Source organism: Lupinus angustifolius, chromosome LG11 (genome assembly GCF_001865875.1).
Source record: "Lupinus angustifolius cultivar Tanjil chromosome LG11, LupAngTanjil_v1.0, whole genome shotgun sequence".
NCBI lineage: Eukaryota > Viridiplantae > Streptophyta > Magnoliopsida > Fabales > Fabaceae > Lupinus > Lupinus angustifolius.
The window spans coordinates 18,679,715-18,693,015 of NC_032019.1; the positions used below are offsets into that span (position 1 = coordinate 18,679,715).

General features: G+C 33.7%; 1 protein-coding gene across 1 annotated transcript; it reads right to left on the minus strand.

Annotated features, from left to right (window-relative positions):
* Nucleotides 236–13,118, minus strand: LOC109361295 (probable RNA polymerase II transcription factor B subunit 1-1). The gene is made up of 20 exons (XM_019606724.1): nucleotides 12,959–13,118; nucleotides 12,341–12,419; nucleotides 11,947–12,008; nucleotides 11,676–11,736; nucleotides 11,038–11,140; nucleotides 9,605–9,680; nucleotides 9,123–9,218; nucleotides 8,006–8,050; nucleotides 7,292–7,348; nucleotides 7,029–7,184; nucleotides 6,854–6,919; nucleotides 4,121–4,244; nucleotides 3,601–3,660; nucleotides 3,411–3,520; nucleotides 3,049–3,240; nucleotides 2,779–2,892; nucleotides 2,448–2,525; nucleotides 1,142–1,189; nucleotides 931–999; nucleotides 236–765 (listed from the first exon to the last, which is right to left on the minus strand). The coding sequence occupies exons 1-20, from the start codon at nucleotides 13,040–13,042 to the stop codon at nucleotides 682–684; spliced, it is 1,764 nt and encodes a 587-aa protein (XP_019462269.1). The 5' UTR covers nucleotides 13,043–13,118; the 3' UTR covers nucleotides 236–681.

Genomic DNA, 13,301 nt, shown 5'->3' on the forward strand with positions numbered 1-13,301 from the left:
TAAATATCACATAACTTCTTTCGGTTAGGAGTATATTCTTATTCTATGATTTGGCTAATACAATAGATAGAAAAATCATGCGACCAAATATGCTCATTGTACATGCTAAATTAACCAAATAGTCCTTCAAAATTATAGTTATGAGAAACATTAGTCTTTTTAGTTAATGAATGTGCCTGAACAACTTGTTTCTCAAAATATGTAAGAGGTACACAACCCGGAAAAAATAATATAAGTAGTCCAATATGAAACTCTTATTTAGTGAGATCTGAAAAGTGTACAAAATCAGTTCCCCTTTACAAAACTCATCAGAAATGTTTGACCAGCCATTATATGCCTTATTCCACTTTCAGATGCACTTCCACTTGTTGCAATTGAGGGTAACATACAATAAATATGCATCAGGCCCAAGATAGCCAAACTTTCTATTTTTGGGAAAACTGTTCTGACTATCAGGAGATCTTCTTTCATGGGCTATAGTATTCTTTCATGTCATGTTGCAACTTGCAAGTTAACTTTTAAGTAAGACTCTTGCTACTGATTCTAATATAAAATCATTTCATCACAATATAGAGATAAATAGCTGTAGGCATTGAGGTCAGGACAAAATTGATGGAATCTACCTTCCTAAATTGTTAAAATCATAATTCTTTTGTAAGTATAAATGGGCAAAACATTCTCCTAAACATAACCATTAGGCTTCTGTCCTTTTGCATTTCTTTTCTTAATGTCAGCTTCATAATGTAATAAAGCAGCATCCAGAGCCTGCACCAAAATTTTTGTCCATGGGATAAGATGCAACAAACACTAGTGATATCACAAAAAATCAAGACAAAAAATATCACCTAGTTGGATTGAACATGAACATTAAGCATTGGCCGCAAAACAAAAATGAATGCTTAAAGCAACAACAGACTATGGTATGCTCACCTGCTGCATAGGATGGACAACAAGAGAGACCTGGTGCCGCAGATCGGATTTAGCGGATACTTTTATCTCCTGGTGAATCAACAGAAAAAGTAGAGACAATTCAGTAATTACTACAACTAAAACTAATGTCAGTGTCTGTGTAATGATATAATAAAGGCAAAGATATTAGTGAAGTGAGGAATATGAGTAAAGGCTTTGGCTAAATAAATACCTCAAGTTTAGAGTATACTTGTGACATGGCATCCTTAAGTCTTTTGGTCTGCATTTAATTGCCAAGAGAACAAGACATTAATTAGACATAATAAAATGCAATTCATAGAGATTCCTTGATGAACCACTATATAATTACATCTGCAATATAATGTATGCAAGATCGCCATTGCCATGGATGGCATCTAGCAGGAAAACCCCGTCAACTCATCGAATGCCTAGCTGGTTAATAACATCAGTAATAGTAAAGTTCCATAAAGGGGAAAAGAAAGGAAGGTTCAGGGAAACATTGGACCAAGTAGATAATTACTACTCCTCTAACTGAACACACTGGCATCAATGAACATCATGCACTCATTTTACCTATACTACTTATATTAATGTTTAGATTATTTAACACCAATTTCAGGATCCTGCCTTATTTCTCAGTTGAATGGTTCCAATGGTTCCTTGACATGATATCAAAGCCCCTTGGATAAATAATTTAGGGTTTGATCCTCAATAAGTTTACAAGATCTAGATTGTAGTTAAGTAGTTACTGTATAACATATTAAAACCAATGGCCTTTCATGTGAAGGGGAACGTGAGTTGTAAAAAGAATTAGTGAATGCTTGGTTTAAAAGCTATGTCTACAAGGAAAATGGGTCATAAACAATTAGCTTAAAAGAGGCGAGTGAATGTATATAAGATAATATTACACCCTCTATCATTATTAAACTGACTAATTTGGATTAAAGCTAGCGCAATAGTTTATATAATCAAGCAAAATTTTGACAAAACTAGTATATACTATTGACTGATCACATAAGCAAATAGTTACAAGCCAGACTAGGAATTTGACATATCAAAGAACTTCTTGCAATGTAGACACCAGACTGTATAATGCAAGGGATTTTTTTTGAATTTTCTGATGCAAGGGATTTTTTTGAATTTTAGGATGCAAGAGATTAATCTACTATGAAACCATAATATTATGCTGTGAATGCACCCATCTTTCGGATAAAATATAACGAGAGAGTAGGGCAAAAGAGCCATGAAGATAACACCCATGTAAAAAGTAATGCTATAGATGAACTGAAAAAATAATTACAAACAAATACTGATCCTAGAATTATGAAATTTTAGCTGTGCAATATTAGATAGATCATTAATAGAATAACTAAGCGTATGGGGCAGTCCAAGTCATTACTCTTACTCATTGCATATTGGACTTTATCAGACGCTTCCTTAGGCCCAATTATTTCAACAGTCATGTACAGAATACAGCATTGAAAGATGTTACTGAAATCACAAAAGCTTAACTTTACCTTACTAGCAAGGTTTTGTGTTGTAATTGGATATGAAGACCAAAAATGCCTCAGCAATTCCTGACTGCACACCCAATGCTGTAAAGAAGGAAGCATGTATTACAAAAATATAAATAAGAACATTTAGAACTACCCAAAACAACAATACAAAGAGCATTGAAAGCGATATTGCTGCTGGAAAATAAGAGAAACACATGCCACACTCTGAACCTAAATATACAAGTCCATAAGATTAACAACTGCTCTCTTGTTCCATTCTTTCCGTCCATTCATTTTTGTTTTCCTTTTTCCCTCTTCTCAAAGACTTCAGAAACAATCGGGGTTAACTCACATCTAATAGTTTCTCCTTAGTTGTGTTGGGCAATATATCAAGTACACTCTCCTGAGAATTTTTCCCAAGATGATATTTGGTGCTTGAAATATTTTTAGTCAACCCATTAAGGACCTGGAAAACAACAAACGAATTTAATTTTCAATATGAGAGAATTATTGTGAATAGGAAAGAAACAAAAAAGAGTACAATATTAAGCATTTAACCATATCCATCTCAGTTATAAAAGTTAATTTTAAACAACAAAATTGTGACACAAATATGTCATACCTTAAGAGCAACCTCATGACTAAATAGAGGATCTCTTAATCCTATAGCTTTGATATTAGATATGGACGCTCTCAAAGAGCCATAGGCTTCCTCAGAAGTCAAACTGCATCTTATTTTCTCCGTTCCAGCTTGGGAATCATACAAAGTTTTTACTGCATTAACTTGTTGGGAATCAAAATACTCACGAGGGTCCTGATCAAGAAACAGCATAAAAATCATAATATTTAATAAAAAATTTATGCAAAACGAAAATTCTTTAATTATTATATTAAATTTATAATTTGAGCTATTTACTGGAGTCTGGAAAGATAGTAAAAGTATGGATAATTATTGGTCATTTAATTCTTGGGACAAAGTTGGACCTTGATACACAGTGGTGCAAAATGATGATCATTCTCTGCCTGAAGATCCTCAATCTGGGCCATCTTAGAAATTCTGTTACGTCTCTCCTCCTCTACAACCCCGTCAGATTCTGTATAGTGGTATGAAATATGAGCTTTATCCACAAAAAACGGAAGGGAAAAGAAGGAGACATACTTTAGCTATACTAACCCCCTTGTCTTCGCCGAGCGAGAACTTCTGCTACTGTTCTTGGCGGCTCCATCTCCATATCTGCATATATATTTTCCATTCTGACCATCAGACCAGAACATTCAAAACTAAAACAGACACACATTCTTTCAAAACTAATTTTTTTAATTTTCCAGATGAATCAATGAAATACCTACAATTAAATAGGCTAAATTACTTAGTTCCACTGTGATAGTGATTTAATCAACATACTAATTTTTTTAACTTCAATCATGCAACTATTTAAAATTTATCTAGTAGGCCCCACAAGTTACCCCACATATTTATATTTCATTAATATTTATTTTATTTCAGCTTAAATTTTAAATAATTTCTCTTTTATTTTGAAACAATAAATACAATTTTTCGGTATACGAAATATTAAATTGAAGTTAAAAATATATGCAAATTCATAATATTTTTCGGAGCTATCTTTTTGTTAAATATTCTTTTGAAAAAAATGAGTGTAAGAAAAATACATCAAATTGAAGAGAGAAATTACCTGAAGTTTTTCCTTCAAGAACAACAGCACCTTGTCTGTTAAGATCTTGACACAATGTTCTCCGGTATAGAGTATTTTGAGCTTCAGATACTTCTTTGATACCATCGCGGAAGAGCCCATGGTCCTTCTCATCGAGTAGAGAATAAAGTTAAGTTACAGAAATTCAATGTGCATCTAGCACTTCTAAACCAATAACACAGATAGATAACCATGAAACATTTCACATTTTGTTAACTACTAAATGATCTGCAGCATATGGTATAAAATATGAATGAGTTTTTACACACACATATATTGTGGAAAAAGTAAGAAACATTTTAGAGGCTACAACAAGATAACTAGAACAATTTAAGATAGGAAAGGCTCTTATACAATAACAAAAAGATACAAGGGCTAGACAACCAAGACAACTGTGTTCTCTCTAGCTACTGGCATTTGTAGAATGGTGACATTTTCCTCTGCGCTTGGATTTTTGTCCATTTTAGCCTAGGACTACAGTCTACATGGTCTTGACTCTTTCTCCTGTCATCTTCTCATCATCACTGACATGAGGGCAAAAGAAAGAGGAAGGTAGACAGTGGGTTGAGGCACGTTCAGTTCACCAGAGGATGAGGCAGAGACTTGAGAACAAGTCAGTCAGGATCACATTGGTGATTAAAGGAGGGTAACAGGAAGAAAGGGTAGTCATGGTCACGAAGTAACAAAATGGAAAATGCCATCACTACACATATTTACATAAAGAATTATATCTCTTAATTCTTTCCCTTTTCTCTATTTCTATGGATACAAGTCATTCCTAAGGCCTACTAGGACTTTATGGCTTATACCAGTTTTAGCAAATATTGGCTATGGTCAATCAATGGGTGTGTTTAAATAAATTGGGTTCTCCTATATGTAGGAGACATATCCACTGTCCAGTGATAACATCTTGCATTAAGATGAGTATAGTACCATACACAGATGGTCAACATTAAAAGCTACTTAATGGTATCATGCCACTTAAAAAGTCGCACATATTTATTTCCAAATCTTAAAATTCAAATAAGATTCAACAAAGGTCAAGACTCGCTGTTTTCACCTCTCAAATAACAGTATTCTCACCTGATATGGTCCATATATACCTGCGCAAAATTAGAAGAATCAAGAAAATATTAATATCCTTTGGGGTTAAAGTATAATTGGAGTCTGACAAGATTCTAATGACCAAAAATAATGTTTTTGTGGGCAAAGGCTACAATATTTTTCTTGGTTCTTCAAATTTCACAAAATTCATATACAACAACCAAGCCTTAATCAAGGTAGGGTCGGTTATATGGATCGAGCGATGTCATATTGCTCTATCATAAATCATGTTCATTGACAAACCATTGATCTGTATATTTTTACTATTCGTTTCGCCTATGATTTTTCTCATAATTTCTCACGTTCATATATATAAAAGTTTTGCCAGGGAAATGGATGAATAAAAGCAGATAAGCTTTTTATTGGGAAGCAGCATATAAATCATGTATTTGATATATTAAGAGTGATGTATTTAATTTTCAAATAAAAATGACCTTCTTATATCTATATATGTATATATATATATATATATATATATATGACTACAGTCTACATGTATATATGCATGTATACACATACATACAAACAAAGTAACACACATAAAAGAGTACTGCGGTTTTCTTAATGATACAGAAATACTGAATTGTTTACCTAAGTGACTTCTGCTACAATTGCATTCACTTTGTGCATAAACTAAAGCAACTTTTATGACACTACAAGACGGCTTTTGAAAAATATAAACTTTATGCATAAGTCCATATCCCCTTGCTTCATATTCTCCTGATCTTGGAAACTTCAAGAAAAACCCCCACCAAGTATTGGGTTAAACAACAACTACAATCAAGCCTTAGCCCCATAGGTGGGGTCACCTACATAGATCGAATGACAATATAATATTCTATGATAAATCATGTCTATTTACAAAGTATTGATCTCTAAATCTTTCCTAATCATTTCGCCTATGATTGTTCTTGGCCTACTGTCTCTAAAAATTGGACTAATCTTCATTTAATCTATTCTCCTTACTGGAGCTTCTAACATTCTCCTCCACACATGTTCAAACCACCTAAGGCATGATTCTACCATATTTTCTACAATAGGAGCTACACTAACTTTCCTACAATGCATTCGTTCCTAATAATATTTAGTCTAGCGTGTATACTCATCCAACACAAAATTCTCATCTCTGCTATGTTGGTGTTATTCATTTGTTGAAATTTTATCGCTCATCATTCAGGCCCATATAACATTGTGGGTCTTATGATCGTGCAGTAAATTTTCCTCTTAAGCTTGAGTGGCACCTTTCGATCACATATGACACCTGAAACACTTTGTCATTTCATCCACTCAACTTGAATCCTACGGTTTACATCTCAATAACTTCCCATTGTGTTGTAGGATTGACCTAATATACTTAAATCTTGTGACTTTAGATAAAATGGAATGATCTCCACATGACTATAAGTTTATAGGTTGAGGGCCAATTATCCTCTTAATAAAATTGTTAGCAAAAATGCAATGAAAGATGTTGGAACAAATTTAAGCAAAGAATGACTATAAGTTGCAACTAAAACTTTAAACAGAAATGGCTAAAGTTTGCATAAAATACAAAAAAAACAAAATGTAGGAGAATCTCTCATATAGATTGAGGAATAGTTCCATTCACCATACAGGAAGATGAGTGTAATCATCTCCTTGATCTGCTTCCATGTCTAAAGTTGGATCAACCTGTCGAACCTGCAAACATACATACAAAAAAAGGAAAAGCATCCTAAGATAATATAAATGGAAATGAGAATGCAGCCAAAACATCATGAACACGAATAACAATAAAGAAGAGAAGGACCTTCCTCCGAGCTTCAACTTCTAATATCTCGTCATCTTTTAAAAACACAGCAAGATCTTCATCTTCAGCTGCCTCAGCAGCTGCCGCAACAGTATTTTTGGTACTGTGGAGATACTCAGCTTTAAAATATTTGTTCCAGAAATCTACCTCGGTCATCTTAATTGAGATCATGGGAAAAAATTAGGATGCAAAGTCACCGATGAATTCACAGTAATGACTTTGATCAAGGAGGATGATACACACTTTATAAATGGCCAAAATACCTTCTTAGGCACAAAATTGAGGAATGCCTGGTGAACAGCTGGTTTGAGGGCAAAAATCTGGGAAGACAATAATAAAAGATGAATGAGGTATTTCAAACAAGAAAATAAATAAGGAAGTCCACATGTAATTTCGTTTCCTTTTTCTTTTCTGTTGTCAAAATATCAAATTATATTGGAAAGGGAGAAAAATACAAGCGGAGGATATGGAACCCTTCTAACTAAAACAGACACAAATCAATTAGCAAAAGTTTGTAGTATGAGATGATGTAACCCCCAATTTCACTCCAAAATGTCATTATCTCACATCTTACTTAAGGTACATTTGCTATGTTGTGTCTTACTCCCAGTTACTGAAAACAATCTCATTCCGTGGCTTTTCAAATGACTGGGGTTCAAAGTTTCATCCTTAGCATCCTCCTTACTATAAGTAAAAGTTCAAACTTTCAAGAGAAGATAATGGTGTGCCAATATATATGTATTTCCCTTCAAATGAGGAGCCATACAAGAGTGATAATTCGTACTGAAATTATATTCATGTATCGTTTTCACAACAGCTTAAGCCAATACCAAATTCAAAAGCCAAACTGGTACCTTAAATTAGTATGTCATATAATAAATATAATAATCAGTAGCATAGAACAGCTTCAAATCTTTCAAATTTTATCTTCAAATGTAATTGACTGATAAAGAGAAGAGATTCATGAAGAAGCATGCCTGATATTTTATCTCTGGTGTCAACTGAAATTTAACCTGGTTTATCTGGAAAAAAAAAAGTAACTGTCATGATTAGATATGCATGCACCTGAAGAAAAATTAGGTATCCAGAAACTGTTAAAGGATCCAAAACGTGACTTCAGAATTTCTGAACTCTGCATAACAGTTTTAATAGGAAGAAGCCAAGAAACAAGCTTATTTCACAAGGTGTAGTTGGCTATATTAATTGAACATTGTTGCTGGGTTCTATCAAACCATTTTAATTAGAATATAAGAGGAAAAGCATAAAAGTCAGCATATGGCCCTAGAAGGCTTTGTCACTAATTAAGAGAAAGACTTAAAATCCTGTTTGAAGAAAGGAACAAACTGGGCTTTATCTTTGAAAATTCAAAGAACATAACAAACTGGGTTTCATCTTCTACCATTCTGCCAACTTCTTAGAACTAAGAATGCATCACTAAAGGAAGGTAATGGCTAAAGTTTGGGTTTTGCTCATCTAAACAGGGCCACCGTGTTCTTCTTAGTTCTTCCCCAAACAAGTTGCCTGCTTTATTAGTTTTAAGAGCATTATTTTCCATTCAATTTCCTAAACTGCCAAATACAACTACTAGCTACTTTGTTTTTCAAGATTGTTCTTGTAAGCCGTTTTACAAAATAAATTAATCATATTCATCAGGTTCTATGCTCATTTGTCATAATCGCATTGTTAAGCACTCAAAAGCTTCAAAAGGATGAGTTCTGAAGTCTATAAGAGAGGAGAATACTATTATTTAATTTTAACAATCTAAGTATGGCATTGGGAAATTATTTAGCTCCAAAATAAAGACAAATATGGGGTGAGCCTTGACGCAACTATAAGGTTGCCGCTTATTGACCATGATGTCATGTGTTTAAATCCTAGCCACAGTCTCTCCACTTGCAGGGGTAAGACTGTGACATATACCCTGTCAAGATCTCACTAGGTAGGAGCCACATGCACTGGACTGCCCTTTCTAAAATACAGACAAATAGATATACAATGTTCCTGTGATCACATCCAGGTATCTAGTGACACTTATAAGTGCAATCCCATACATATAGAACATCAATGAAAGAAGAAGGAGAAACAGCATCATACCCGACCATCACTCGTAGGCTTAGTATCAAAGATCAAAGAATTTTTAAAACCAATCTGTTGTTTTAACTTTCTGCTTTCATCTCGATCCAGCAATTTCTGCACGATAATATTTTTATATAAAATAAGAAATTCCTATGACAGTAGAAAATTGAAGGGGAATTGGAGGATAAAGTATACTCGATACAGAAAAGGGAAGAAAAGAAGACCAAGAAAAGAGAAGCATCAATGGAGCAAAGATACTCAACTTCTCTGCATATCTATAAGGGAAAACCCTTAAAAAATACCATGTTCTGTACACAACATTTTATTAGCAAAAATAATTCGTATAGTGCTTTTAATGTGTAAAACATCTTTAAATCATCAAAATATCATCATTAGTAAACATGAATGGCCACAGTAAAATTTAAAATTCAAATTCCATTTGCATATCAGGAATGAACTACAGAGAACATCACATTATATTATACTCGGAACATATTTACCTTCTTTGTAGCCCAAAATTCTGATTCTGTCAGTTTACCACTAGCCACAAGTTCCTTATGAAGCTTCTGCAACTTACTGCAAAAGTTGAACTTCAGCAAAATCAATAACATTGAGTGTGGCTAAGATTAAAAATGAGATAGATAAGATAATATTATAGTGGATAAAATATAATATTAAGAATCTTCTTATATGACTAAAATGAGATCCTATCTCTACTCCATAACATTTTGAGCTAGAGCAACTTCAAATGGATAACTTTGAAGTAAAAAACACACTACAAAAGAACCTTAATCCAAAGGGTCTCTGAAATTTTGGTCTTTGACCAAATACAGTGTGCATCGTTTAATCCATGTAGGCGACCCTACTCATTGCGGAAAGGCGTGGTTGTTGTTGAAAAAGCACAATATCAAAAGTTCATTAAGAAAGCCAATGTAGATTTAGATGATGAAAAAACATATTCCACTTCATTGAAGAGGTTTTAGAATCGCTTCTAGCTTGAGGTCATTTCCAAAATTAGAGGAATGGTATGTTTCATAATCATCATTCTCAGATATAAGCCATAGAAGGGGTAAAGAGGAAGTATACTTCAAAACATTAATTCAAATGACTTGCTCACAGGCCCCATACGCTCTCTCTTCGATGTGTCCAGAAACCAAAACAGTACGCCATATAGGATCCTTATGATTTCAGGAAACTTTCCTGACTTCATTTTAAAAAAAACAACTCCAACTTTCAGTTTTTCATGATTTGAAAAAAAGAAACATGTTTGCTTAGCATGTTTTGTTTAGTTCTGTGGTTATCTCTTTGAGTGGAAAAAGGCAAAAACTAGTTCTTGTGGCTTTGGAAGTTTGAAGGGACCTGTGATTTATTACCATGTTTGATTTGTATATAATGTTTGGTGTTTCGGCTGTACAGGGGCAATGGGTCTTGAACTTTTATAAACCATGGCTTGAGAAAGGTGATTCTTTATGGACAGAATTTGGTAGAGATAGAATGGTATGGCCATGGTCCATGTGGTTTGGAGAGTTGGAAGCAAGGGAGCTATGAACTGGTTGAGCAGATGCTGATGGGGACTGGCTGGGGAAATGGTTTACTAAGAGAGGTCTGTGGAACCAAAAGCTCCAATTCAGATTGTGACTGGGCTGAGGTAACAGTCTTAACACCATGAGAAATCAGTTAAAAATGACAAAGAAACCACATCAAGTCTGAAAACTCTACTGTGATATACTAAAAAATTCTCTTTTTTTTATAGCACTTATTTGTGTTTTGTCCCACTACTTGCATTCCCCTGACAAATTCTTCTATCACAAGAAAGGGGACAGGAAGAATAGCTTATATTTACAACAAAAATTTGAGCCAGAATAAAACAAGGCTGTTGATGAACAATGCTTTCTAGTAAAACAATCAGAGTGAAGTTTTATAGACCAAATACCTATCTTCTTGCAGTAGCTTAATCCTGAGTGCCATTTCAGCAGGGCTCAGCTGTTCCTCAGAAATAACTTTTGCAGCTTCTCCATGCTTGCTAAGGGCAACACCTGCTCAAACAGACCAATCAACCCATTACGAAAGCATATATACAATTGTTTTCTTTCAGTCTTCAAGTATAATTTCATTAAAGAAATTAACAAAAGGAAAAATTACAGCCCAAGTTCTTTAGAAGAACATTATTTGGTGATGCATCAATTTTTCCTCTGGCTTATGTATCATCGATGATGCAACTAAACAGTAAATATATAAAGCAGCCAATCCAAAATCACATTTTCATATTTTTTTAAATGGTTTATATATGCTTAATCGAACCATTGAAAAGGGAATTGAATAGTAATTACATAATGCAGCCCATCCAATGTCATTTTTCTCATTTCCTCAATGGTCACCATGCTTAAATCAATTATAAAAACTGTACTGAAAGAAACTCTAAGAACTTCAAGCTAAGTGAAACTAGTAAACAACATGGTAGCACCTCAAGCTAAGTGCCAGTGTATGGCACTTCAAGAATAACAAAATTTCAAAAGAAGCCCACAGAAGAAATTTTTTAGGAAAAGAAAACAGCCGAAGTAAGAAACTCACCCACCAAATCCCGGCAAACATGAAGATCTGAAAAGCTTTCCAACTCAAAGATGTAACTTCCCTGGAAAATCACACAAAGAAATTTTGGAATGAATGTTAAAGTGATGTATTACCAAGTAAACCTTATCAAACGGAAAGAAATCAATAATTCTATGGACATAATTTAAATATAAATAAAGACATGGAACCAACACAACACTCAGGCTACACGGTAAATAATGAAATAAATGTTGACTGGAGTAGCAAGAGCTGAACTAAAGTGAAGAATAACCTGACAATGGGTAAGGTTAAGCCATGGTGGTTTGTTTGATCCCTCTTTAGTGTGTTTATGGCCTAATTTTTGCAAGCAGGATAAAAGAAGCGACATCAAAGAAATTTCTCAAGGACAAGTTAATGCATACACAGCATAAAAAGAGTTGGATGTTAGAAAAATAGGAAACAGATAGTTACGTTTAGTTGAATATTTTATGAAACAAAAGAAAACAGTTTCAGATGCAGTAGTTTTTCAGACAATTGATGAGTCCGGGAAATCAAAGAGCTTCTCCGATTTTAAAAAAATCCACATTTTAAACTTTACAATAAGTATACTGGTTTAAAGGTGGCAACAACATGGATAAGAACAAAATTGAAAACGAATAATAACATAAAAAACAGATCATAAGTACTCTTTATAAGTCTGAGCTCCACTTCGAGCTTGTTCTTTGATGTGGGATCATTGGGCCTGAAAACAAACTTTTCCTCAGTCTGCACAGAGGAAACAACATTTCACAAAAAAATCAGCAAAAAGCAACACACAAAGAGATATAATTACTTAAAAGTTGATAATACAAAATCTTTGATCAAACCTCCAAAATCAGCATCACATACACTCCACAATCTTAAAGACTATGATAACTGTTAATTGAGCTACATACAAGCTTGTTGCCAAACTGAACATACTTCGAGCCTATTTGATTATTAAGCTTTTTTCACACACCAAAAAGTGATTATTTTGATAAAAAAAATTCATTCTCACACGTTCACATTTGTTTGGTTGAGCTTTTAAAAAAAGTATAAGCCCGAAAAAAAGAGCAAAATCCAGCTTTTTTAAAAGCTAATTTTTTACAGCTTCTCAAAAAATCACTTTTGTAAAATCACAATTGTAAACGACTATTTGCGGGGCAAGTATTTCTCAGAAATCTTTTCCTTATAAGTTGATTAATCCAAAGATAAAAACTCAAACTGATCAACATATTTGAAGATGAGGAATTCAATTACATAAAATGTGAAATGGATTAGGTTACCAAATTGAGGAGACCAGGTGTACCAGGATCCTTGACACTACTTTTGAATTTGGCACGTTTAACCACTTGCCCTGACCACGACATCGTTACGTTCAACCCTCAATCTCACAATCTCAATTATGAGTTCAACACAAGAGAGAAAAGCTTTTTTCCCTCTCTTTCTAAATATATGTTTCTTTGTTCTAGATAAAAATGTAGATTCTTTTTTCATACGATGGAATAAATGGAAGTAATTTAGCATTTGCTCATGATTCGATATGTTATTTAGCATCAAAGGAATTGAATTTAATAAACTAGTCAAAGTTTGATTTGTTAGATTTCAAGTCGACTTAAATATATATAT

Excerpts from the sequence above, each read along its gene's own strand:
- LOC109361295 (XM_019606724.1), bottom strand. The coding sequence starts at position 13,042 with ATGTCGTGGTCAGGGCAAGTGGTTAAACGTGCCAAATTCAAAAGTAGT. Across the intron at positions 11,737-11,946 it reads TTAACCTTACCCATTGTCAG|GGAAGTTACATCTTTGAGTT; the intron begins GTTATTCTTCAC and ends GTGATTTTCCAG. Across the intron at positions 7,349-8,005 it reads CACCAGAGATAAAATATCAG|ATTTTTGCCCTCAAACCAGC; the intron begins GCATGCTTCTTC and ends TTGTCTTCCCAG.